The following is a 26,333-nucleotide window of genomic DNA, read 5'->3' as shown; positions in this document are numbered from 1 at the left end:
TTATTGTTTACAGTGAAAATGATACAAATTTTAGTTCCCCTACTTCCTTAGTGTAGACCATATTTAATCGTTAGTACTTGGATATTGCTTCTGTAAGAACAATTATTTGGTCGGTTGTGGACCTCCCTTTTTGAAATCCAGCTCAAATTAATATTTGAGATCTTCAATTATTTCTTCTGAGTACACTTCTAGTCTTTTCTGAATTTACTCTGGTAGAATCTTGTATGATGTGTTCAATAATGAGATTCATCTGTAATTCTTTGGATATTCTTTGTCTCCCTTTTTGTGCATAGGTAGGCCTACTATTACTAGGGTTGCTTTCAGAGAGGTGAAAGCCAGTTGAGCGGAACAAACGTGATTTGATATTTGTATAAGTCAAGTAACTAAATGTAAAAAGGTCAATTTACTAATGCTGGTTTTAAAGATTAAAATGATAACAATTCAAATTTACCTCTTCGAGAAGTGCATTATGGTAGTTTTGACCAGGAAAATAATACAGTAGTTGGAATCTGATATTAACATCCAAAAAGGGCATTAAAGTATAAAAAAGAGAAAGGAAATTTAACATTCAAATTCAACTGTAGCCTACAACAAAAACATTGGACTTCATTTTTCACCCTTACAATTGGTTAACGTAGTTAAGTATAAAAAAACAGTACCTATTAAAAAACGAGTATTGTACAACAACAGGAGAGGAAATGTGACATTTAAATTCAACTGTGCAGCATAAACATCGGTTAAACTCAGCTTTCTTTGCTGGAAATAATTAATGATGATTGTTAATACCAAGTATTCTTGATGGAGGATATGATTGTAATGTAACTGGAATGTAGGTCTTCTGCCATTATTAGGACCATTTAGCGACGGCATTTTAATACTGGCCTTAATAATACCATTGGCCATTTTACAGTAGATTTTGATGAAAATGCTAGCTACAAATTCAACATGGGGATGGAATGTCTAGTTGTATTGATAGTCAAAGATAAACACAGGCCTACGAAAAATGTAGGGCTATTTTAATGTAAGACTCAAATGTAAAACGCCTTTAAAAGACTAAAATAAACTAAATTATCAGTCATGTATTTCAATGTGTAAAAACGTAAAAACTGCAAAAACAATGTAGATAATATAATTAGAAATTAGTAGCCTACTTCTGGACAGGCCTAGACAATTATCCATACCGTGGTTAAAAGTGTACTTCTATAAGCCCAGGTTTACTTATTACGGTTGTAACTGGACGTATGTATAGTCCGTGGCTTGGCAATCAAATAACAGTATTTATATAGGATAGGCTACTTTTATCAACATTTGAAATGACTGAATTGTTACCAAATTACTGTTTCACAAAATGCAGATTCCATTTTCAGCCGAGCCATTAAAATGAGGATTTGCCGAACAATTATTATTATTACAGAATAGTATATAATGATATATAACTTTTCACATTCCATAAATTATATGTTAGTTTTGCTATGGTCAAAGGTCCAAATCCAAATGTTCTCTTTTCTTTTGGTCAGTATGTAATAATTTGCTACAATCATTGACTTTATATAAAGTCAAAGCTAGAATACTGTAGATGGTTTGTTAAGTTAAGACCATATGCAAGCATTTTTGAAATCGTTTCCCCGTTTAACCTTAACCAACTATTCCATTCCAAAAGATAAATACCCCTGCCGCAGCAAACCTGCAGACTAAGCGAATTTCCATTTGATTTACACTGAAATGTCTACTTAAAAATATAACATTTTTTCCCCGATTTAAATAGAATTAGTTTAACAAGTACTTAGGTTTGCTGCATCAGGGAGGTAAAACTGTTTTTTTTATGTTAATAGTTAGTAAGAAATAAAAACATTTTTCAAATTTGATCAAAATATGTTCATAAACAAGCAAACTACAACAGTTTACTTATTCTCCATAAGAATAACATGGGAATTTTAAATTTACAATTTTTTGGAATTTTCTCCGTAACCATTAGGCGCATAATAACGCTTCAATATACTAAATTATTTGTTTTTTTAAGCTCTACAAAATGGTTTGGAAAGAAATTGCTAAATTTTATGTTTTTTGGGTCAAAAATGCGAAAAACCTATTTTTACCCCATAAAACCCCCGTAAACCCCCGTTCCCATGGTCCGATCATGCTGGATCGCGAACTCGTTCGAATAAACGTAGGTTTACACGTTTGTACCGAATTTCATCAAAATCAGATCATTTTTGCTCGAGTTATCGTGCTAACGGACACATATACAGGGTGAATTTTAAATGAGTTCCCCCCCTACTTTTTTCTACATTTCTTAAGATATCAACTTCGGACCACGTCAGATCATTGTAGTGTAGTAAGTACTTCATTTTGACTGGGTAAACATTTTTGGCCGCCATCTTGGATCCTCCATATTGGATACAAAAATTTTTTTTCAAATATAAAGGTAGGGTTGTGACCCATTTTTTCAAACTAGAATTTTACGCTGATTACAATGCCGCAATTAGTTTTTAAAAATCTTTATCTGTTCTAAAGTTATAAGGACTTTTTATAACTTTATTTTTAGCCCATTTTAACATTGTGCATTTACAAACTAAGGCCATAATCTCAAAATAGTGCTAGATAAAGATAAGTATACACCACCATTCATTGTCGACCTATTATCACTTGGTTATGATGGATGTATTTTTTTCGGCCGCCATCTTGGATCTGCCATTTTGAAATGTGACAAATTAATTTAAATATGAAGGTGGTGTTGTGACCCATCACTTCAGACTACTTTTTTATGCTGAATTTAATGCCGCAATCCATTTTGCATTTCCATATTTTTTTTGTTGAAATATTGGAAATTTAAGTAAGATAATTTTAATATTTCATCAAGAAAGCATGAGAAACGAAAACGGATTGCGGCATTGAGTTCAGAATAAAAAAGTAGTCTGAAATGATGGGTCACAACACTGCCTTCATATTCAAATTAATTTGTCACATTTCAAAATGGCAGATCCAAGATGGCGGCCGAAAAAAATACATCCGTCATAACCAAGTGATAATAGGTCGACAATGAATGGTGGTGTATACTTATCTTTATCTAGCACTATTTTGAGATTATGGCCTTAGTTTGTAAATGCACAATGTTAAAATGAGCTAAAAATAAAGTTATAAAAAGTCCTTATAACTTTAGAACAGATAAAGATTTTTAAAAACTAATTGCGGCATTGTAATCAGCGTAAAATTCTAGTTTGAAACAATGGGCCACAACCCTACCTTTATATTTGAAAAAAAATTTTTGTATCCAATATGGAGGATCCAAGATGGCGGCCAAAAATGTTTACCCAGTCAAAATGAAGTACTTACTACACTACAATGATCTGACGTGGTCCGAAGTTGATATCTTAAGAAATGTAGAAAAAAGTAGGGGGGGAACTCATTTAAAATTCACCCTGTATATATATATATATATATATATATAAATATATATATATATATGAATTTGAACGGATGGTGTTTTTGGTCTCTAGGGACCTCGAAACGAAAAAAAAAATCGGTCCCGCGTCCAGGTCTTACCATGAGTACTACGGTAATAGCTTATTCCCTATATGGGAAATTCGGTAAAATTATATGGAGCAACACAAATAAACAACCCGATCACCTACCTATAACCTACACTTTACCTTCCTAAGCTAACCTTACTTCAAAACACTTAATGTAGTCACGAATACTCATAAACCCCGACCTACCTCCCCAGATGCCTAAATTAGATCAGTGTTCAATCTGCGTTTTATCAATAAGTGTAATAACTTACTGTAACGTCGATGTAATTCAACATAATATAACCTATGAGGTATTATCGGATTAAATACCGATTTCGATGCGGTTCGATATATCGCTTATTAAATCCTGATTTCTAACATTGGCTGTTTCTAATCAGCTGGCAACACAAATAGGTTCCCAAGAAAGTAGTCACCGGTCCGTATCCCTCCGCTTCTTGTTTATGCTCCGCGCATTGAGAAAGTAGTTCCGTATATTTTCTCGATTTTCAGTGAATTTTGCGCCTTAAAACAATGTTTTAACGGCATTTTCTTGTTTATTAAAATCATAGGAATGGTTTAAAAACGTTTAAAAGAAAAGTATAGAAAGTTCAGAAATACCTTATGATTCTCTTGTTTACATTTTTCTTGTAAACAAAAAAACTGTCATAGCTACTTTAGTCCCATAAGCCTAATGTTAAAAATTTGAAATTTTAAGTTCGTTTTAAATTGCATTAGCAATTATCTAATTGAAATTTGTTTGTTTACAAACCATCTCATTATTAGTCTAAGTAGTCTTGTTAAGTTTGGCTGAAATGTGTTCAGCCGTTATTGAGTGATGGGGTTATATTGTTTGCATTGAAGTTGATCCCAAAGAGCTTCGCTCGCTTCGCTCGCTCCGCTCAATAACTTCATACTATTCCCAAGGCATTTCTTCTTTCTCCCACATATCTTCTATGAGCTTATGCAGTTGATATGCTACCCTGATGCCACCAGCCTTTAGGCTAATATTTCGGAGCTTATTCCATCTCTTCCTGGCCTTGTAATTCTTCAGTCCTTTAATTATTTCACTGACCTCTTCTAAACTGGGGCTTTCTACTTTGATTTCAGTTTAATATGTAAGATAACTAAAATAATTGATTTTTAATCAAAATCTTAAACTTAAACAGTTATGTTTTGCTGATGTGTGTACAATGTTTGGTTTTGAAGGAACAAAATGAGCCAGTTCCTGAACCAGAGGTGACCATGTGGGAGCCAGAAGCAGCTGTGGATGAGTTTGAGGATGAAAATGAGACATCACCAAAACCACCTGTAAGTCACAAGATTACGTTAAATTTAAAATAAAGTTGCCTAATTTGCATCAACTTACAATAGTTTTTCCTTTAAATTCAGCTTAGGTACAATATTTTCACAAATGTAAACCAGAAATGTACTACTAAATATTATCTTAAATAAGTTCTTAAAATTGAAATTACCTTTCAATTTGATGAAATCAAGTTTCACTTCAAATATTTTAATAAAGAAGAATATTTTTTCACATGATGTCAATATGTCTAATTAACTTACTAATTTTCTAATTTTTATTTAGGAATATATTATCGATAGCAAGGGACTTTGCATGCCTTAGTCTTGACTTAGTTTCTTATAACTAGGTGGCGTTCGCAGATGCATCCACAAAATTGAGCGGAGTCATCAAGGGTTCATATTATATTGTTTTTGTCATACTGCAGTAAAAACAGTTGTCATTGATGCATGCATGCGTTCCGGGTCTAAAAAAGTAGCAAGAGTAAAAAGTAGCATTTTTACTCTTTAGGAAATAAAATTCGTTTTTAGCCTCTATGGAGTAAAACTCAGCTGTTGTCAACTCAGTTGTAAATTTATATTGTAAACGGTTGAATACGTATCGAAATATGTAACGATTCGTGCTTCATAATAATTTTAACCAGTATCTTCCCATAGCATTTTAGCATTGCAGATACATTAATACATTCCCACACTCAACACTGCCAACCTTTACTACTTCCTTCACCACCCCTACGTCGTGGACCTGTTTCCCTCTCTTCCCATAGCATTTTAGGATTGCAGACATTGTAATTGCCAAAGACAGTTCCCACACTCTGCACTGCAAGCCTTACTACTTCCTTCACCATGTCCTACGTCATAGACCTGTTTCCTTCCCTTTCCATAGCATTTAAGTATTAGATACATTTATCTAACTGCCCAAACGGTTCCCTCACTCTGCACTACCAGCCGTTACTACTTCCTTCACCACTTCCTACGTCGTGGGGCCTGTTTCCTTCCCTTCTCATAGCATTTTAAGATCGAAGATACATTAATCTAACTGCCACAGACGGTTCTCACAATATGTCCATACTTCATTACTTCCTAAGCCACTTCCTACATCGTGGACCTGTTTTCATCACTTTCCATAGCATTTTAGTATCTTAGATACATTAATCTAATTGTCACAAACATTGCCCACACTCCACACTGCTAGCCTTTACTACTTCTTTCACCATTTTCTATGTCATGGGCATGCTTCCATCCCTTCTCATAGCATTTCAGCATTGCAGATACATTAATCTAACTGCTACAAACTGTTTCCAGTTCACAAACTCACACTGCTCACCTACTACTTCCTTCACCTCTTCTTACGTCGCAGACCTGTTTCCCTCCTTCCCATAGAATTTTAAGATTGTAGATACCAAGATACCTTAATCTAATCGTCATAAACAGTTCCCACACTCCGGAGAACTCGCCTTTACTACTTCCTTCACCACTTCATACGTCACGGACCTGTTTCCCTCCCTTTATATAGCATATTAGGATTGCAGATACCTTAATCTAATCGTCATAAACAGTACCCACACTACGGACAGCTCGCCTTGACTACTTCCTTCACCACTTCCTACGTCACGGACCCGTTTTCCTCCCTTCCCATAGAATTTTAGGAATGCATATACCTAAATCTAATCTTGATAAACAGTTTCCACACTCCGGACAGCTCACCTTGACTACTTCCTTCACCACTTCCTACGTCGCGGACCCGTTTTCCTCCCTTCCCATAGAATTTTAGGAATGAAGATACCTTAATCTAATCGTTATAAACAGTACGTCACGGACCTGTTTCCTTCCCTTCCAATAGCATTTTAAGATTGCAGATACCTTAATCTAATTGTCATAAACAGTTCTTACCCTCCGGACAGCTCGCCTTGACTACTTCCTTCACCACTTCCTACGTCACGCACCCGATTTCCTCCCTTCCCATAGAATTTTAGGAATGCAGATACCTACCTAAATCTAATCGTCTTAAACAGTTTCCACACTCCAGACTGCTCACAATTACTATTTCCTTCACCACTTCCTACGTCACGGACCTCAAGCTAGTGTCGTCATTTGATTACATTTATGATCCATACCACCGTTTATGTTCTAATGACTGTGGAATAATGCTATCAGCTATTTATTTACCTACTGCATTCAAAAGTCAACAGCTGATCATATGTCTTTGTTTATGTGTCAAATACTGCTTCCATAAGGATTACATTGAAACTTTCAGACCCAGTGGGGCGGATTCCTGAGAGACTTTTTTAACGCCATATAGATGTTGGCACTCACCGGTATGGTCTTTATCACCATGCAAAATTTGAAAACGATTGATTCAGCCGTCTAGGAGGAGTTTGCGTATTACGAAATGCATAAAAGTCGACGTATAAGAGCTTCGCTCAATTATTTGTAAATAACCAACTATATCCCTTAAGAACCGATCTTGCAAGTTATATTTCACTTCAATACATTCAGTAATATCTATGAAATGTTTTGCCATTTCACTTTTTCATAGTAGTAATGGTTTTTGGCCAACAGTTGTTGATACATCTCATATTATTAAGGCAAATACAACATCCTTTATGGTGAAATACTTGTGTGCTAATCAGCTGTGTTTGTGATGCAGAATGCCAACTTCACATCATCAACTCCCTCCCACTTGTCACAACAGCCTCAGACCAACAACACCAATGAAGAGGACAGACTTGTCAATGTGTTCAATGAATCTCACTTGCCTGCAGGTAAATCACATTGTTAAAAGAACTTGTCCATTACCAGCACTAATGCTTACACTTTTTAAGGTGATCTCAGGGACTCACCTGTTCACATGTGAAACAGGTGGTTATTGTTCTACTGGAGGTATTTTGCAGCCATTGCCAACATTAGCCTACTCACCATAAATTTTATCCCACTATTAACATAAGTAGGGGAGAGTGGGGTACATTTGAACACTTTTTAAACGTTATTTTTTTAATAGGTGAATTTATGTGTTTTAAATAAAAACATTATTACATTTAGTTGTAACATAATGTTAGCTTTAATTTAGTTATTTTTTAAACCCTCCAAGTTAACATGTTAGTGTGCAATATCTGTTTTCACAAAGGTATGCAAATCGTTCAAAAGTACCCCACTTTTGAACAAGAAGTGGGGTACAATTGAACACACTAATTAAGTAAAATGAAAATTTTTATTTTACAGAAATTGTTATGCATGCGAGTTGATAAAAGCAGTTCTTATTTCTATTGGAACTAATTCTTCATTTAATGTTTTAGATTCACATTATTTGTAGCTAGATATTGCAAAGTTAATAGCAAAATTATATTCGTTCGCTGCAAGTGCAGTTCTCACACTCATTGTTGGTTGAGGAAGCTTATAGTCTTAAATTATTATTATTCATTACTGTCTTGTATAGGAAATAAATATAATCAGTTGGGGGTACATTTGAACGACATGCTTACCAGGGGAAAACATGTTGTTCAAACGTACCCCTCAGACTCCTGTTCAAATCTACCCCACTAAGCACCATCTTACAAAAAGCTAAATTATGTTTTCTTGAATTGTAATTTATCAATGTGAAATGCATAATCGTATCTAAATATGTATAAGCCATAAGGTAAATGGATCAAATTTATCTGTGATGTAGTTTTTCTGTGGAAAATTTACAAATCCCTACTGCTAAAAAAGTTTTCTTGTGGCGCTCTAAAACTTCTTTTCCCAACAACAAACTAAGAACTGATCAGAAATGGAGGGAGATGAATGCAACCTGTTGTCCTACTTGAAGGCTACATTTTACAGCTGGTCTAATGGCCTGCGAGTATAAAAATGACGGCAAATTTAAACCGTTTAAATGTGCCCCATGTTCAAATGTGCCCCACTCTCCCCTAATGAAGAAAATACAAACTGGAGTATTCTAATTGTGGTTACGATGTTGGTTTATAATAGTGTTGCTAATTTGAGTGTATTTACAGTAGAATCTCATTAATCTGGCCCGTTTGGGACCTAAGCTGTGCACTGAACGTCTTCTAAAAATAGGCTTTATTGATAGGCTAGCAAAAATACCACTAATTTTAGAGTGTTACATGGAAATTGTCAGGTGGGCCATCATTTTATATTTTATTGTGCTCTCTGTCATTTTAGTAGTGGGGCCATTTTGAAATTAAGTGGAATTTGTTGTCCCTCGATGTTTTCTACCTAAAATACTAAAATATAAACTAGATATTTTTTTAATGAAGCAAGAGGGAATTTAAGAGATGCCAATGTTATTTTATTAAAATAATATTACGTTTAAGAGATAAAATCTGTAAAGCAAAGGACCGAAATGTAACCACCATGGAATGTCCCCAGTCCTCACCCGTGTTTTCTACAACACTGACAAGTGATTTATGAAAAAAATCATTGAATTATAAAACAAATTCTCAATATCAGTAAAAAAAGATATAACCTAGACTTAAGACCAGCTTAACAATTTTTACAAAAATATCTACAGTAATTAGCTTAACTTAAAGACAAGTTGTCCACGGGGTTGGACGTAACCTTCATGGACCATACATAAAAGTTCTAAAAATTCTCACTGGAGAGCAGCACTGTCCATTGGTGGAGTTTTGATGAAGAAGGTGGCAGCCAGATTGAGGTTTCTGTTAATTGTTTTCTGCTCATCCGTCCTACTTACTGTTAATAAACAGGGTTGTCTTTCTCACAAGGCGAGTACATACCTGTAATCTCCATGTGTGCAACAAATAATGCATGTCATAAGCTAAAATTTTAACCTTAACTTTTTATTTGACAGACACCTCTTATCTTTCAGAAAACATAAGCTCTGGATATGAATCTATAGGTTAGGATTTACAAGTGACTGAACAGAAAAATGTAACATCCATGGAGGTAACTGTCATGGATAATTACTATGGTCTTCACTTCAAAGTAAACTAAAAAAATATAATATTAGAAATAAATATTCTTTTATAAAGAATCTTGGGCAGAAATTCCATTTAATTTTAGAATGGTCCAGTGCTATAAAATAATTAAAATGAAATGAAAAATTCAAATAACCTGTCACCTAATTCCATTGGGTGCAACGACGTCTGCCGATCATGTCCTATGACAGCCCGTCGCTTCCGATGGTTTCCGATTGTGTCCGACAATTGCCGATTGCTACCAACTCTGTTCTACTTGCTTAAAAAAAAAACTTATTGTGACAAAGCAGCATTTAAAATTATTTTTCTTACAGATATGACCCAGTATCAAGATGTTGTTAAAATGAATGATTATCTAGCCAATGGTGGAAGACGGCCACAGTTTTGGGATGAAATTTTTACCAAACGAGTGATGGAAGGAATAAAAAACAAAGAATTAGAAATGAAAGTAGCTGCAGAAATCCTAGGTGTGTCATATGGGACTTTGTATGGCAGATATCGTGATGCTTATGGTTGCCTTAAACATCCTTACAGGTAAATAACCAAATATTATTTTATTTTAACAATTTAAAAATGACCATTTTATTTAACTATTTATCAAGAAATTTACAAAATCCATGATAAAATTGTGTTTGTGCATGGTATGAACATTTATTTATCAATTTATTTATTTATACTCAATATAATTCTGTCTGTTTTTCATTTACAATTTTCTTCCATACAGGATTGATTAAAATTAAACTTGGATTGTTGGATTATAAATTTAGTTGTGTGTTGGTTTACTCCTTGCATCAACATCATCTTCCGCAATCTCAGAAATGTTATTATTCTTCCCCTGTGATTGCGGTAAAAGCGTGAATTCTTTGCAATCATAATTTTCATTGCATAATAATATAAGTTGTACGATCTATTTACACGATAATGTTGTACAGCAAAATTACTGAGCAACAACCAATAAATTGAAACCGACATTTTTCAAGAACTCTCGGTTCTGTTTTTTGGCTAAACACTAGACGTGTGGGAGTAGTAGATTTATTAAGTCAAAACCATAAGGATAGACAGAATATTGTAAAATAGGTTTATTGGAGTTCAATGTGAAAGTAAAAGGACATGAATCTGAAAATAATTTTTGTAAACATATTTATTTTCTAAGCATATTCAAATTTTTGTTTATTATTACCAAAAAATAGGTCAAGTCTTTTGAAGTTTGAATCGTTTCTGGAAACAAGGAATTTTGTATCCACTTATTTACTTTAAGTTGTGGCAGAGTGCGGGACTTCTGGTTGGAACAAGGCCCAGCCGAAGTTCTCTCCAAGCTGCAGCGGAAGGAGTTGACTCTGTTCCGGGCAGCAGAGATGCTGAATGTCACAGTCACCACTCTGGCCAACTACTTGAGCACCCTTAGGCAGGGAGACGGGATTTCGTCTGAGGGGGAGGAAGAGGAGGAGACTACAGAGAGTGAACGACTGGCATCAGCAAGACAAGCCCTCAGCAACAACCCTGACATCACCATCGTTAAACGTGAGTCTGCCCCCACGCCCAGCCTCAACGGTAACAAATGAACACCCACGGTCATTCCAGCATAGGGATTATCAACATACTAGCCTTTATTGATTTGTAGTGGTTCATATTTGGATTATCTCTAACAGATTTACGTCTGGTTTAGTAACAACCTGCCTACATTGGAAATACAATCATTCTGCATGTAGTATTGATAAAAAGAGGGAAACAATTCAAAACAAGTATTCTTGAAGGGTTATTCTTCGATACATACTAACATGTTCTATAAAAAATATATATATATTTTTGTTTTTGTAATATTTTGAAAAAAGTATTCAGTTTACTCTATTATTGATTGTTGAACTTGTTCATCCAAATACTTAGCTCTACAAATCATTAAGCTGTGTAGGTATCCTCGTTGTCAATCTATATATTGCTGGAATGATTCTCATCTGTTTGGCGTGTTGTCGCATTGACCAGTTCCTCTGTATTTTATAATGAAAGCCTTGTGACCGCACTGCTGAGATGAGACTAGCAGAGTAGGTTAGTCGCTTGGCAAGTAAGGAACAGAGTATTTAGCAGTAGGTAGACTATTTTATTTTGAAAGACTGAACAAACGCGTGAGGTTTGTATGATACTGTTCTGTCAATATTGTCCATTTATGACAAGTGATGATGAATGTAATCCCAACCAAAGTGGAGTGTCTTTTGTTTGTTATTGTTAAAAGTGTTACTCGATGATACAATGGAACTTGTTGCATTTACTGCAGAGAATCGACATAGTAAATTATTTTATTTATATAAAGTTATTTAGTTTAAATTATTTTATTAGAAATGTTATTCGTGAAATGAAAACACACTGTCATTTTCTTAGGTTTTCTTTAAAAGAAACAGAGATGGCTTAGAAATACCTTACATTTTCTTCAAATTATATTATTTATTATATTAATTTATTATTTAGTGAGATGTTTTCATAAATTATTGTAAATATATTTATGTGTAGCCTATTATTATTTACATCAAACTAAATGATCTGTTTTGTTATACCAAATAACAATAGGTATATCCAAAGGATAAATGAATACCTATTGTGCATTTTTATTTAGTTGATTTATCACTGAAAGTCACATATTTTATCCCAGCACTATAATGGCACTGATATTTTATTTAAGTGTGGGTTTATTTATAAAAAATATTATGAAAAGTATTTTTTAATGTTATAAACTAAATAGGCATTAGAAATAAGTTATATTTTATTTATTTTAGCACTGTTTTACATACTACTTTTTATTAGTATATATTTTAACGATGTTGATCTCTATAAACCAATGTCAAATCAAGTAAACTAATTATTAATTATGGTATTATAGTTTTAAAATTATCTTAAATAAATGTACATTTTATTTGTGAAATATATTTGATTACTATTTTATTCCATTATAAATGAAGCTTGAAAAACAATGTCGCATTACAGTTGTTATGATATTGCTAATGCACATCACATATGTTTGGTACGATGTTTGCAATTTTATTTTAAAGGTACATGGGGTTTTCTAGTTGATTGCTCTATAAAATTTAGATAACTTACTCTAGGGTCTTGTAAAAGCATTTTAGATTTTTTTTTTCATTTAGGCCTCACATTAAGTATGTGCCCTTGAGAATGTTACCCAACAATCACATTAGACCAATAGATAGAGTATGTGAAATATGACATGATGCAATGTTATCAATTTCTCATGTCTGCAACAAGATGGCGTACTAATAAAATATTAATTTATATCAATGTGTGACAATATGCCTTGGCATTATGAATATTATAAATGATTTGGACAATTACCTTTAAATCAAACTTTTTTAAGGTTTACCTAGCGTTTGCTGTTTTTAAGAAAAAGTTAATTTACATAATTAACAAAAAAAACTTTTTGGGTGGATACAAATTAATTCATAATGTAGGTATCTATGTTGAATTCAAATTGATGAAGTCGATGTTTGGTTTACATTGTGCAAATTTTAAAAGTCATAAGATGGGTTTTTTGGCTCTCTTAACGCTCTTATACATTCTGACTTCCGACTATCATATTAATTTTTATAGACAAACTAAAAATATTTACTTCATAGGAATACATAGAATCAAACTAAGAACATTTTAAAGTACTCAATGTTTTTCCAAGTAGTGTAGTTACTTTTCTGTATAGCTCAACTCGAGTGACTACACTTGTTATTATGTAAGCACAACGCGTTGCGGTACAGCGGGAAACCTTTTCTACATCAGCTAAAAATGTAAAAAAAATTTATTAGGACATCCTAAAAAATCTACCATTTTTAAACTTATCTGACCAAATAGTTTTTAAAAGTAAAAAGTAGTACCTAGGCCTAGGAACAAACTTTTTTAAATCGTATTTCAAAAGTCATATGAAAGTGCCAACATTATTTGAAATAGTAAACATATTAGTTTTTAAGCTTAATAAGCTTTTAATTATAGAACTAAAATAGTGTCCAAGACTGGTTGACTTCACTCGTACAAAGTTTCAACAATTTACCTCCACTCTTAAGTAGACTAGATCCTAGTTGTCGAGTTATTTGGAAGCGGTCACTGACTTTTTGCGCCATTATCAACAACATTTAGAGCGCTTGTCCATCCTACCACAAGATCCAACTGTGCTTCTGTTAGAATTTTATTAGTTTATTTCTGTTTATTTTTTATTAGTTGTGTTCATCCATTGGTCTTGTGTGATTGTTGAAGTTACCTAAGTCATTTACTATGTAGCGTTTTGAGAAATTGGAATAGCTCGTGGTAAAACTACGTTTAACAAGAGGCAATATTATTCTTGTAAGCATTTAATATATATATTTAATATATTTCACACTCACACCATTATTTCAGAAACACATATTATTGTTGTGATCACACAAATCACATTTTTCAAGTGGCAAATAACACAAAACTTGAGATGAAAACAGGCTATAGTGTACCTGTAATATACATTTTTTCAGCCAAATACCACTCACTCTTCACTAAATCTTATACTATTCTTGAACTATACATTATAGTTCCACATAAACCCTATGTGCAATGCAAAGTATTAAAAAAAATAAGCTGATTTAATAGGTAATAGTGAAAAAATAACAAATTGTACTGCATAACTAAAGAAAAATAATCAAGATGCAGCAAACCTGCAGTCTAAGCGAATTTCAAATTGTCCGATTGGATTTTAAGAAAAACATTTCCATAAACAAGTCATATTAATTCTCCATTTAGGTCTAAATAACATTAGATTTAAAGAGTACTTAACTCATTCAAGTCCATCCAGCTCTACACCAAAAGAGTTGTTGGCCAACACTTTTTTACAGTGGTGTGGTCATAAATTTTCCAGTGTGGGAACTGGGATCACTCACCAAGATGCTGGAAAATACGGCTTGCTTACCAATCTCTACAGGTTCTTTTGAAAAAGCAGAGTGGAAACGCCGTTTTTATACATCCTTTTTCAGACTTGCTGAAATTAATACTTTCTTAAATGAGCGTACAGTACTAAAAACAATACCGGTAATTAAATAACACACTACATTGTAAAGAAAAAAAAACACTTCTTACATAAGCCCCTGAAAATTTAAGAGTTTAAATGCCAATTAATTAAAAATGTTTAATGTGTGTTACAATTACCTGTAGTTTTTCCACCATTTTCATTTTTTATACCACTTAGTGCCATGTCACCAATACTGAAAGGGGTTTTGTACATTTTTCGCAAAATTTGGAATTCTGTACAGTATTATCAGGACAGAACCTTGGTTGAACTGCTATTGATTGTATCAGCTTTAACTTGACACTTGTCCACTGCTAGTTTAAGATGGTCACTGGCCAAAGGTATGACTCCACCTTCACTCTGTGTTAGCTATCAGTATTTCATTGTCTTACCATTTTTGTGCAATCTTATTGATTATGTAGATAATGTTTAGAAATATTATGTAGTCGATATATTAAATTCCAGCACTGTCCTCCTTTTAACAGACATTGACAATCAGTCCTGTATACTTTCCATTCACACAGGATTACGATGTATATGTATATTTATATATTTTCTCAATGTGCATTGTCTTACTCTGAGTTTGAAATATGGCGATGATATCAGTAAGTAATATGCAAATAATGTATTTTGGTTTAGGTCGCAGTATCCACTTAATAATTTTGCAATATCCAGTTATAGAGGTTTCAGGTTACATTTTTACTGTACATAATTTGCTTTGTGGTGATAACTTATGTATTTGGGTGTCTGGTAGAATGCAACTTATGTTTTAATATGTACACTTGCTTCAGGGTCATAACCCAACTTTCATAATAATAAATTTTGACAATAAAGTTGGCTGCAAGCATAGTGATGCATGGCAAGTCCTAAATTATAAGTTATTTTACTCTCTAATTCACTGTATTATGATGCCAACACACCATTTTGTCCAGTGAAAAAGTCAGAGTGCTGATCAATCGCTATATATTTTTAATAACGGCAAACTATCTAATTCCAATTGTTTATTTATTTAATAAGGTACAGTAACTTAACTTTAAAAAGCTATTCCAGATCACTAGAGGTTTTTTGAAGACACTTTTTCACGCTACATAGTTTCATCTGAAATGTGCATTTCATGAATTAGCAGTTATTTTTATATAATGTAGTGTAAACATGACTGATACATGTACTTTACATTATCATCAGTCGTCAGGTGTATCTTAAATATTTTATATTATATTCACTCGCAAGATATAATCTTTTTATTTCCATTTTTTGTAAATTGGTGTTGTGGTTCAGTGTTAGACTAGAAGTGAACATGTTTTTGCACCAGCATTTGTTAAAACTAAAATTGACAATCGTTTTTCGAATATTCCTGTAATGCTTTGCAACTTTAAAAATAGACAATGCATTGAGCATTTATTTGACATGTTGGTCATATAAAATGTATACTTCAATACATAATTGTTTGATTTTATCATATTGGTACTCTTAGAACAAGTAAGAATTAAGTTCCTGTATAGTAAGAGACCACAGTTGTATTGTTTAAAATCATGAATTCACCATTATATATGTTCACAAATCATGCAAAATGTCTGCACTGTTATAATAAAGGCAGCATTAGGATGGAATGTAAACAAAAAACAACTAGCAAAAATTATATTTGAAAATATTTTTTCACTGTACTGCATTCACTTATGCGACTGGAAACAGGGCAAAAGATTATACTATGTACTATAACTATAATGCAAGTGAAAAGCTGTATAAGCGTAAATGTATTCTCATATGCCAACAACCTTTGTATAATGGTTATGATTAATTACTGTGGAACCATTTTTTCTGTATTTTGCATCAAAACTCGTGTTCTTGATAACACAATGTAGTGTAAGGCTATAAGTTCCTTTAGATAGTTTTGCCTTATTCAGATTTGCCTTTTGGGTATTACATTTTTTGTGCAACAATTCGGTATTGATTTTATGTTGCTTTTAAAAATTTCTGGTCATTTTTGTGTAATGGCTCTAGTCAGGTATGTCACATATGTTTAAAAGAAAAGCTACTATCATTTTTGTAATACTTATTGATTCCTATTTAAAAAAAACTATTTTAGTTTACTTTTGTACGATAGACAGCTAAAGGTTTGAGAAATCTATTGGATACTGCCACTTAGTTATTAATAAGTTTAAGAATTTACCTATTGCAGATAACATACTGTATTTAGAACAAATTACACCTGTTTGAAATTTAATAAGTAATTACCATCAAAATTGAAGTTGTCATTTTAAACTGATGTCAGTGGTTAAATGATAATTTAGAACATAAAAAAGTAAGTTAGTATTAAAAATTAAAAACTTAGGTAGCCTAATTCTATAATTTAAAAAAAATAAGGCCTCCAAAGCTGTTTATTTAATGATGACCTGGTTTTAAAACATGGTCAAATATATTCATCATATTTTTTAAATTCATTGTAGTAGCCAATCTGTAACTGTAGGTTTTACATTCCCTTTTACAAAAAAACAGTGTTTTTTTGTGGGTACCGTAATGTAAAACCAACTAATAATTCTTTTTTTATCCTATGTTTTGTATCATCTGAATTTTTTAACTGCTGGGCTTTAATAGTATAAATCTTAACTATTGGATACTGAAATAGACATCCCATCTATTTGGATCAGCTGACGCCATTAAAAAAAAAAAAAACGTAGTTGTGTGAGCCAGTCACAGAAAGCGTTATTGTCTAAAATTCTATATTTTGTTGCTGACCAGGTTGATGGGTCATAAGAGTGGCTATAGCTCACCACAAGTCAATTCCTATGTTTGACTTTGTAAAAAAGTTTGTGTATTCAACAGAATTTAGTGATTTAGATCAGCGCAATCTGTCAGTGGCTCACATCAACTACGACGATTTTGAAAAAAATCTGTCTACAAATTTAACATGGGGATGGAATGTCTAGTTGTATTAATAGTCAAAGGTATAAGCTTGGATATTGATGTTTGAGTGTCTCCAAAACATTATACAAACATGTTACATACATTTTATAAGCAGTCGTGTGGTCGTTAATTTTCCAGTTTGGATGAATTTTCAATGAATTTACTTCACCAGATCACATTAAAAACACAATTTCTTGACACCAACAAATTAAATATTCTATTCAAAATATATCAATATTTAGACAAAGCATTGGAACTGTTAAGAAGTGTTAAAATGTATATTAGTATGATTGTACATCGCCAGAGACCACAGTTAAAAATATAATTTTGTAGTTTAAAATCCCTTATGTTAATCTGCATCCCTTTTAATCACTTTCTTGTGTTCTAATGCTGAACTGGGAAAATACACGAATGGTAAATATTATTTTGATAGGCAAAGATTTCATACCTGACTAAAGAAAAAAAAACATATTTTAAAGATACCTTGTACATTTTTCCTTCATCGAATCACATATTCAGTGTAGAGATGTGTAAATACAGTAGTAATTCATGATATGCTTGCAACTCAAAGCTTGCGGAGTAATGTTATTTCACTCATTTCACCTCTAAAGACTAAGATTATACCAAATAAATTTGACTATGTACTAATAAAATTATAGTATTTATAGGTTTAGCTTACATATCATACTGTATGAGGAATATGGCTTATGTACTAGACCAATCATGTATTCTATATAGAATAGAAAGGGGATATTTTTTAAAGTGCTGAATAAAATGTTAATCTGGTAAATTTTGTCAATATTTTTTATCCTAAATGAGAATTAATTGTAGTATAGTTGACTCCGTGAAGTCCCTCATAGTTTGTGTGGCTGCTGCTTAGTCCAACAGATCTCAAAAAGATCTACGGTACAATGTTAAAACAAATACTGTCAATTCTCCGTAACAATAAGTGCAATAAGTGCTGTGTAACAATAAATGTGCTGCTGAAGCATGTAACTTATAAGGATTCAGGAATAAATACACATTACAACTGATGTGTCTAGGAACAGTCGCCATTGATAACATTGACTCACCAAGTTCAACACCAGGGCAATAAAATTTAACTGTTATTGTAAATAAATTTATTGAAGTAGATTTTCTCCCAAGCAGTTTATTTAAAATGCTTCTGCAAGTTTTCCATTATAGCATGGCGTTGGAACCAAACTTCTCTTTCACAAAACTTTGAAAATATAGTTGGACATTCGTAAATTACATCTTCTGTACACAACGTGGACTCAGCTTTTGGTTCAAAAGTGAACGATGAAACGGAATTCACTGAAAACAGACAAGTAGGTATTGTAATTAATTGAGTTTTAAAATTGCAATGCTTATCTGATATGTCCTATAATATTTAGTAGCTTTTTTGAATCAGATACTGGACCATCTTTCCAAGATCACACTCAATTACAGTAAAAAAATGTAAATTCAATATAATAATTTGGTTAAACTGGCTTGTTTAAAATCACTGAAATGTTTACGTTACAAGTTGTTAACAAAAATACTGATCATGAATATTACATATTTCTACAATCTTGCTAAATTTAGTTTTTTTATTGTTTAAAGGATTTGCATTTTCAGCAAATGCGTAATTTTTACTTTCTCTATACATATGGAGAAAGTGTTGTCTAGATCAACATTTTCGAGTTTGATTTTTGGGTGGATGTATTTATTAAGAGACACCCTATTTATTTTATTTTTATTTTTATGATGGCTTAACTTTTTTTAATATAAAATTCCCTAACAACGGAATTATACTGAACCCAAAAAAGTGGTTTTGAAGTGATGTCTGTGTGTGTGTCTGTCTGTCTCTATGTGTTCAAAGTTAACCAGACGACACCTGTGGTCCGATTTTGATAAAATTTGGTATGTAGGAACTAATCCCATGGTATATCAAGGGGTTTTTTCATTTTTATTTTTAATGGTAATTCTCCCACAAAAAAAAATGAAACAAAAAGATAGAATTTTATCAAGATTGGCCTGAACGATTGTTATTAACATTTAGTATGTTATAGCCTACTCCTTTTGACCTCCATTGGTGTGCAAATTTATAGATCAAAAGTTATTGGAAATTTTGTGATTTTTTCTCTCCATAAAATAACGGAAAATCAGATTTATTTTGATAAAAATTTAAAATTTCCTTATGATTCTAAACAAAATGGTTCAACCTCCGTTGCTGTAAAAATTACGGTTCAAAAGTTATTGCAACTTTTGTGGTTTTCCCCATCAAATATCATAGTTACTCCCAACGCTAGCCCATGATAAAGGTTGTTGACAAGCTTATGGGAGAAAGTATAAGTCAGATTGTTGTTACTGTATTTTAACTAATATATTGTATATCTAGTTCTATTGAAATATATATTGTATATCTATTTCTATTGAAATATACATATTTTTTGTATTGAAATATATATATTGTATGTATATTTCTGATTATCAAAAGAAAGTGCCTTGCGGAGCGGCCGTGCAATGACCAAGTTTAAGTATACAAACATTCTACTGTATTTCACAAACTGTAGAGACGTAAAAAATAATGTCACAAATTTCAAATAAATGCTGTTTAGTCAGTTAAGCACGTTTTCAGCACATGCTTGAATATGTTTTATCTTATTCTGATGAACTAATATTTGTAGTTATATTAATTTGTAAAAACACAAATTGCAAAATTTTTTATTCCAATTTGCGTTTTTAATACTTTACTTTGAAGTCCACCATACGAAAGTAGGTAAACTTAATAACTTACCGACAGGTAAACTTTATAACTTTTTAATGCTATTGAATATCATAAAACTAACTTGGTTAGTAAGAACAGCTGACAAAATTCTTAAATTTACGAGGGACGTTCGGAAAGTTAAGTTTCGATTCCTCTACTATATGGGTTAGTGCTGTGATCGCAGTTTAGCGCATGCGCAGTAGTTACTTTGTGTTAACAGGAAGGAAATGACGCCATTTTGGACTCTCTATTGTTGTCGTACACTTCGTAGCGCTTGTTCGTAATGGCTGCATTAATTGAGAAACCCACCGATCGTGGAATTCAATCGGTGATTCGTATTCTTAATGCAAAAAAACGTTAAAGCAACTTACATTCACAGACAAATCTGTGATATTTGTGGGGACAATGTAATGAGTGATTCAATGGTGAGATTATGGGTTCAACATTTCAAAGAAGGGCAAGATACAGTGCATGATGAGGAACAAAGTGGACGTCCATCCGTGGTAAACGATGAACTGATTAGTGCAGTCATTGAGAAGATTAAAGAAACCCGTAAGTTTACCATAAGTGCTCTTGCACGTGAATTTCCACAAGTTTCAGTAACAGTAATTTATGAGATTGTTACTGAATAACTTGACTTTCGTAAAATTGTACTCACAGACGAGGTTGGGTGGTTAACTACACAGGCGGCAAAATTCTACAAGGAGGGTATATTTCAACTTGTACCCACGCTATGACAAAAAAATGCCTTGAAAATCGCGGGAAGTATGTTGCAAAATAGTGAAAGAGCTGTAGATTTTTAAAATAAATTTATTTCCTGTATCTCTACTAGTTATTCTTTTATTTCAAAACGGAACTTACTTTCCGAACTTACCTCGTATTTTAAATATGAATACTCATAAGGTTAACATGGAAAACTACAGAGCCACTGGGGTGGAGCCCAAAAGGATTTTTGAAATAAAAATATATATGTCTATATGTTAATCCGGAATGTGTGGTACCATCATGCCAAATTTCAGCTCAATCCGACCTGTAGTTTATGCGTGATTGAACTTTTCAAACAAACACAAACTTTCACATTAATTTATAATATTAGTATGTTATGATTCATTGTCTTAATAAATACCACTAATTTTCAGTTGATAACTCACCACAGGCCAGTGACGAGTAGAAACACGTTGTGTGAGTTGACTGGATGATGTAGGTGCCCTCAGAGAGAGGTTTCACTTGGTAATTCGCCTCTGCATAATTTGACATGAAAGGCAAATTTGATAGGAACTCTGTGTAGTGGACTGTGTACTTCCAATGGTCATAGTTTCCACTTTCCTCTTCAATCGTAAAATCTAAACTGAAGAAAAACAGATGCAATATAATAAAAAATCCATTTGAACAATGATAAGAGATCTACAAAATCATAGGTCAAAACCGCAAGACAGGTAATAGCCTAATTCAAGAAAGTAATTTTTGTAGGAAACAATAGGTAAAAATTCCTAACTCCTAAGCAACAAATCCTAAAGGAATTAATACTTATTTCTATATGGGGAGCTTCTAATGATAGGGCTGGGCTATTGAGAGTTTTACTGTGACTTTAAAAGATGAAATTTTACTTTCATATATGATGAAAGTTTTTGGTTGATCACTTTGTGAGGAAGAGGAGGAACAATTATTAAACAATAGAAATAATAAGAATCAAAAAGATTTTGTTATTTCTACCATTGCAAGAAAATGCCGCAACCCATAGAATTTCAGTTTTTGCTAATAAACATTAACTAAAACTGACTTACATTGTTGGATTCAGTCTTTTCATGTTACTAAAGTCAGCAACATACTCCCATACTTCAATGGGCTTGGAATTTCTCACTAAAGCATCAAACTTGGCCCTGTATTGTTGTTTTCGAAGCATCAACCATAAGATAAAACCAACAATACACCCAAGTATAACATTCTTCTTGCTCCACACAGTCCTCATCTGCAAAGCATAACACTACATAGTTAATACTGTAATAATACAATAAACACTTATCAAACTGGACTAATTTTTGTTCCAAGTACCTATTCATGATTAATAAAAAGTTTGGGTAAAAAGAAAGCTATGGCTAATTAAGAACTGTTTGAGTACCCATTTATTATAAAATAGCCATTTAAGGAAAAAGCTTGTTTGTGTTCTAAATTTAAAAATAGGCCTACAAACATTTATTACAACATGTTTTAGATATTACTTAGGCTTAATAGTTGTACTCATTTTAGATCTAAAAAATCTAAAATTTGATTAAATAGCTACATAATATTAAATTTCTTACATAAGATAAATTATTTACATGAACAACATTTTGTAGATGGATAAAAATCATTAGATTACTGTTTACAAAATATAATATGTTTTAAAGTAGTAAAATAAAAAAAATATATAACATTTTAATATTTGAAATTATTTTACAACAAATAAGGAATATAAAAAACAAATCATACAATGCCATAAAATATAAAGAATATTTTAAGCTAGTTATGACACATTTACATAACATTCACAGAGAAATTACTAAGCACTATAAAAACAAAGTTTAACTGTATTAATAAAATTTCCTACTGAACTGGGCATATATAATTTATCTAATACTAGTTATTTCTTTTCATCTCGGTAACTTACTCTGTTTTGATGGAACAGCAGACTGAAATTGAAAAGTGGTTCCAACTTACAATAAAAACTGACAATAGAGGACTGATAAAAACACTTCCTTGCCGACTATCAGAGGTTGACCGTTGACCGCCCACACTCTCCTCTTGTGTGAATATGTGATGACCTTGACTGATGGCGTTCCTCCCTCCCTCACTCGCTGTGCACCATCTGTGCTGCTACAGGAATGAAGAATAAGAACAAGGACAAAGCGGCATGGAAACTGGACCGGACGACAACAAAGACCCAGTGATGCAACTACAAAGGATACGGAATGAAATTTCCCTGTGCTAGGTAAAGCACCAAGTGTATTTTTACATTTGATATAATAATTGATTAAAATACTCCGCACCATACGGTACTTAAAACATGAAGTTTGATGTTTGCATATGTTTGGATATCTTGAATGCAGCATAAGTTTCATTGTTTTTGGGAGTGACATATGGATTAATGAAGAACTTAATCCTTCATTCTAAATTCCTAGGATTTCAGTTAGTTAATTTCACAATAAATCTAAAAGGGTAAAATTCTGTGAGTCTTGGCAAAAATGAACATTTGTTTGAATGGGTTGTTTGGTAAGCGATGCGATACCTACCAATAGTTCGGCCGCTTAGAAAACGACCAGCGCGCTAATGCTAAACCAATGTTGGATGGAGGTCGCTTTCTGCCGGACGCACACAGATCAAGCATTTCACCTGAAGCAAGTGTTGCGAGGCAAAATGTTTCGCTGGGTACGAGCACCCCATGTATTTCAATGGGACGCCGCACACTGATCAAGCAAACGTTGCGAGGCGCCTCGAAACGCCTTGAAACATTTGAGCAGTTGCTCGACGAATGGATCCCATACAGCACGATGTTTGATGTTTCAAGGAGCAAAACGTTCTGCGCATGCGCCAAATCCTTTCTAGCTAGTAAAGCTTAGTGGCTTTCAAAATTCAATTGACCGTTTGTTGATTTAAAAATATCTCTCCTTTGAAAAATGAATTTAGAAGTTGCGTTAAAACTTAACAATTATATTTTGAATTAATATTGAACAATACTGTTGTTTAATTTTTCTTGCTACCATTTTGGTTGTCATGCAAAGTAGTAAAATAATTAAGAAATTACCAAGATTATTCAGTTCATTAATCATTACCTATTTATATAACCATCACGACACTATCTAATAACAATTTCTTACGGTATTTAAAACCCTTTCTATAAAATAGAATAGCATTTATTCGACAATGATTGTAAAATTTCCCTGGATCTGATTTAATTTCTGAGAGGAAAGCTGTCTATCAACAGATTGATTGGGTGAACCCAATGTTGTCTTTCTATTTACAGCAATAGTCGACTTCCTCGTCACATACGTTAAAACAATACTGTAGTATAAGACGAGTAGACATAATATGTAATTATAATATTTATTTTTCTTAAGTTTGCTTGAAACCAAATGCTGAATCATGCTTGAACCTCCCGCACACTGGAGAAGCAAATAAACAAAACGCTTCAAGCAAATCTTTGTGCAACATTTTATTTTGCTTCAGGTGAAATGCTGGATCAGTGTGCGCCCAGCCCGCGGCCGAACTAGGGCCTAACCACGTGAAGTATCAAAGCGTTTGAAGTGGCTACACTGTCAGTAGTGCTGTTACAGCTGATTTGTTTGGAGGAAGCTAATGCATATTTATTTGTGTATTTGTTTAAGAATACGAAAAAGAAGAATAAGAATACTACTTGGTAACTGGGCTAAAAGATTGATTCCATTTTTTACGTATAAATAGATTTTCCATTTATATTGTTTTGTTTTATTTTCAATCTTTAATAAATTTATGTTCATAAATTTTAATGATCGATACGCGATTAAATGAACGGATGTAACCTGTCTGCCACGTTAGCATACGGGACCTCTGGCGCCAAACAGCCAAATACTTGCGACGTTGCCAATAATTATTCTACCAGGCCGCGGTCTGGAGAGGTGGCCCAAGACCACTACCGACAGCCCATGGCCTACCGGGTTAAATATAAGGAAGGTTTACGAATTTAGAAAAAAACGGATACACAAATTTAGTCCGTTTCGTTTCTGTGTTTCTTTCGCCTATTAGTTGCCGAGGTCTTCAAAGTGCCACACGTAGTACCCTTATTCGCTGGTCTTTACCGGACTTATACTCCGTTCAGTCAGCCGTGGCACCTGAGGGATTAGGAGGCCCCAAGAGTTTCCATGGGGTGTCCTAATCCGTCAGGTGCCACGGCTGACTGAACGGAGTATAAAGAATAATTAAAATAGCTTAGCCGATAACCGATAGCTTGGCAAGATTTGAAAAATTCTCAGGAACATGTGTAACCAACTATGAAACCTACTGCAACCACAACTATCCCAAAAACGATTGTGTAAAATTCACTCCATCTGAGAACGGTTCGATCCATGGTTCAATCTACTTTTGAAATTGGTTTGTTTAAGAAACAATTCCGACCTTGAAAAACAATCCCGTGATGTAAGTATTAAAATATGAGAAAATTGACGTGTTCTCCAAGTTAATTATTTTTAAGTATTACGATTTGTTTAATGTCTGAACGGCAATCTGTACACCAATAGAGTTGTACATTTTATATACGAAAAGATAGATTAGGATGCTACTTAAGCTCCTATTAACACTAACCGTTGGTTCACGATTGTTGTTGTACTGTACAATACGTTTTGAACGGATCCATTGCGAAAAGTCCTCACGAACAAGATTTAAATTATTGTCTTCACCGTTACTGTACAACTTACGGAATACAAAGAATTGTATAAAGAGTTTGAATACCTATATACATCCGTATACAGGGTGATTGATATAAGTGTGCCAGCCGTTTTATTCGAAAACTATAAGATATATCAAACAAAGTTAAATGGAAAGTCCCTTGGATTTTTATTTAAAAATTGCAGTTGAGTCGAAAAAATTATTTTAGCCGCCATTTTTCCAATATGGCCGCTAACTTTGATTTTTCTTATGGAACACCCTGTATTTTATGATGTATTCCAGTAGAAAATGTAATTTTAAGACGATTTTATAATTGTGACTTTTTTCATAAACCTAACCATTTCAAAGATAATAATGGTTTAAGTTGTGAAATTTTGAATAGTTTTCGAATAAAACCGCTGGCATGCTTGCTTGGGCCTTTATCGAAACTCTTTCTCATGCCGAAATTTCAAAACTTTAACCATTATTATCTTTGAAACGGTTAGGTTTATGAAAAAAATTACAAGAATAAAATCGTC

At 33.0% G+C, this 26,333-nt stretch overlaps 2 protein-coding genes across 3 annotated transcripts in view; one reads left to right on the top strand and one right to left on the bottom strand.

Moving 5' to 3' along the window:
- LOC128987196 (uncharacterized) overlaps positions 1–18,459 on the top strand; it is a 32,780-nt gene extending 14,321 nt beyond the window's left edge. The window contains exons 6-9 of one of the 2 annotated variants that reach the window (XM_054407943.1): positions 4,716–4,817; positions 7,459–7,573; positions 10,060–10,279; positions 11,004–18,459. In XM_054407943.1, the coding sequence (XP_054263918.1) occupies positions 4,716–4,817; positions 7,459–7,573; positions 10,060–10,279; positions 11,004–11,307 (741 nt within the window). In that variant the 3' untranslated portion in view covers positions 11,308–18,459. The remainder of the gene's footprint in view (positions 1–4,715; positions 4,818–7,458; positions 7,574–10,059; positions 10,280–11,003) is intronic. The other variant, XM_054407950.1, reaches the window with a different exon arrangement.
- Positions 18,460–18,775: 316 nt separating this feature from the next.
- Positions 18,776–23,201, bottom strand: LOC128983099 (uncharacterized). Its single transcript, XM_054402260.1, has 4 exons — positions 23,066–23,201; positions 22,203–22,387; positions 21,570–21,766; positions 18,776–18,983 (listed from the first exon to the last, which is right to left on the bottom strand). The coding sequence occupies exons 2-4, from the start codon at positions 22,385–22,387 to the stop codon at positions 18,820–18,822; spliced, it is 546 nt and encodes a 181-aa protein (XP_054258235.1). The 5' UTR covers positions 23,066–23,201; the 3' UTR covers positions 18,776–18,819.
- Positions 23,202–26,333: the final 3,132 nt, after the last annotated feature.

Source organism: Macrosteles quadrilineatus, unplaced genomic scaffold (genome assembly GCF_028750875.1).
Source record: "Macrosteles quadrilineatus isolate MER2022 unplaced genomic scaffold, UCM_ALF_1.0 Scaffold_1__1_contigs__length_201487025, whole genome shotgun sequence".
NCBI classification, from domain to species: domain Eukaryota; kingdom Metazoa; phylum Arthropoda; class Insecta; order Hemiptera; family Cicadellidae; genus Macrosteles; species Macrosteles quadrilineatus.
Note: the sequence above shows the minus strand (reverse complement) of the source record. Positions and strands in the feature narration are given on the sequence as shown.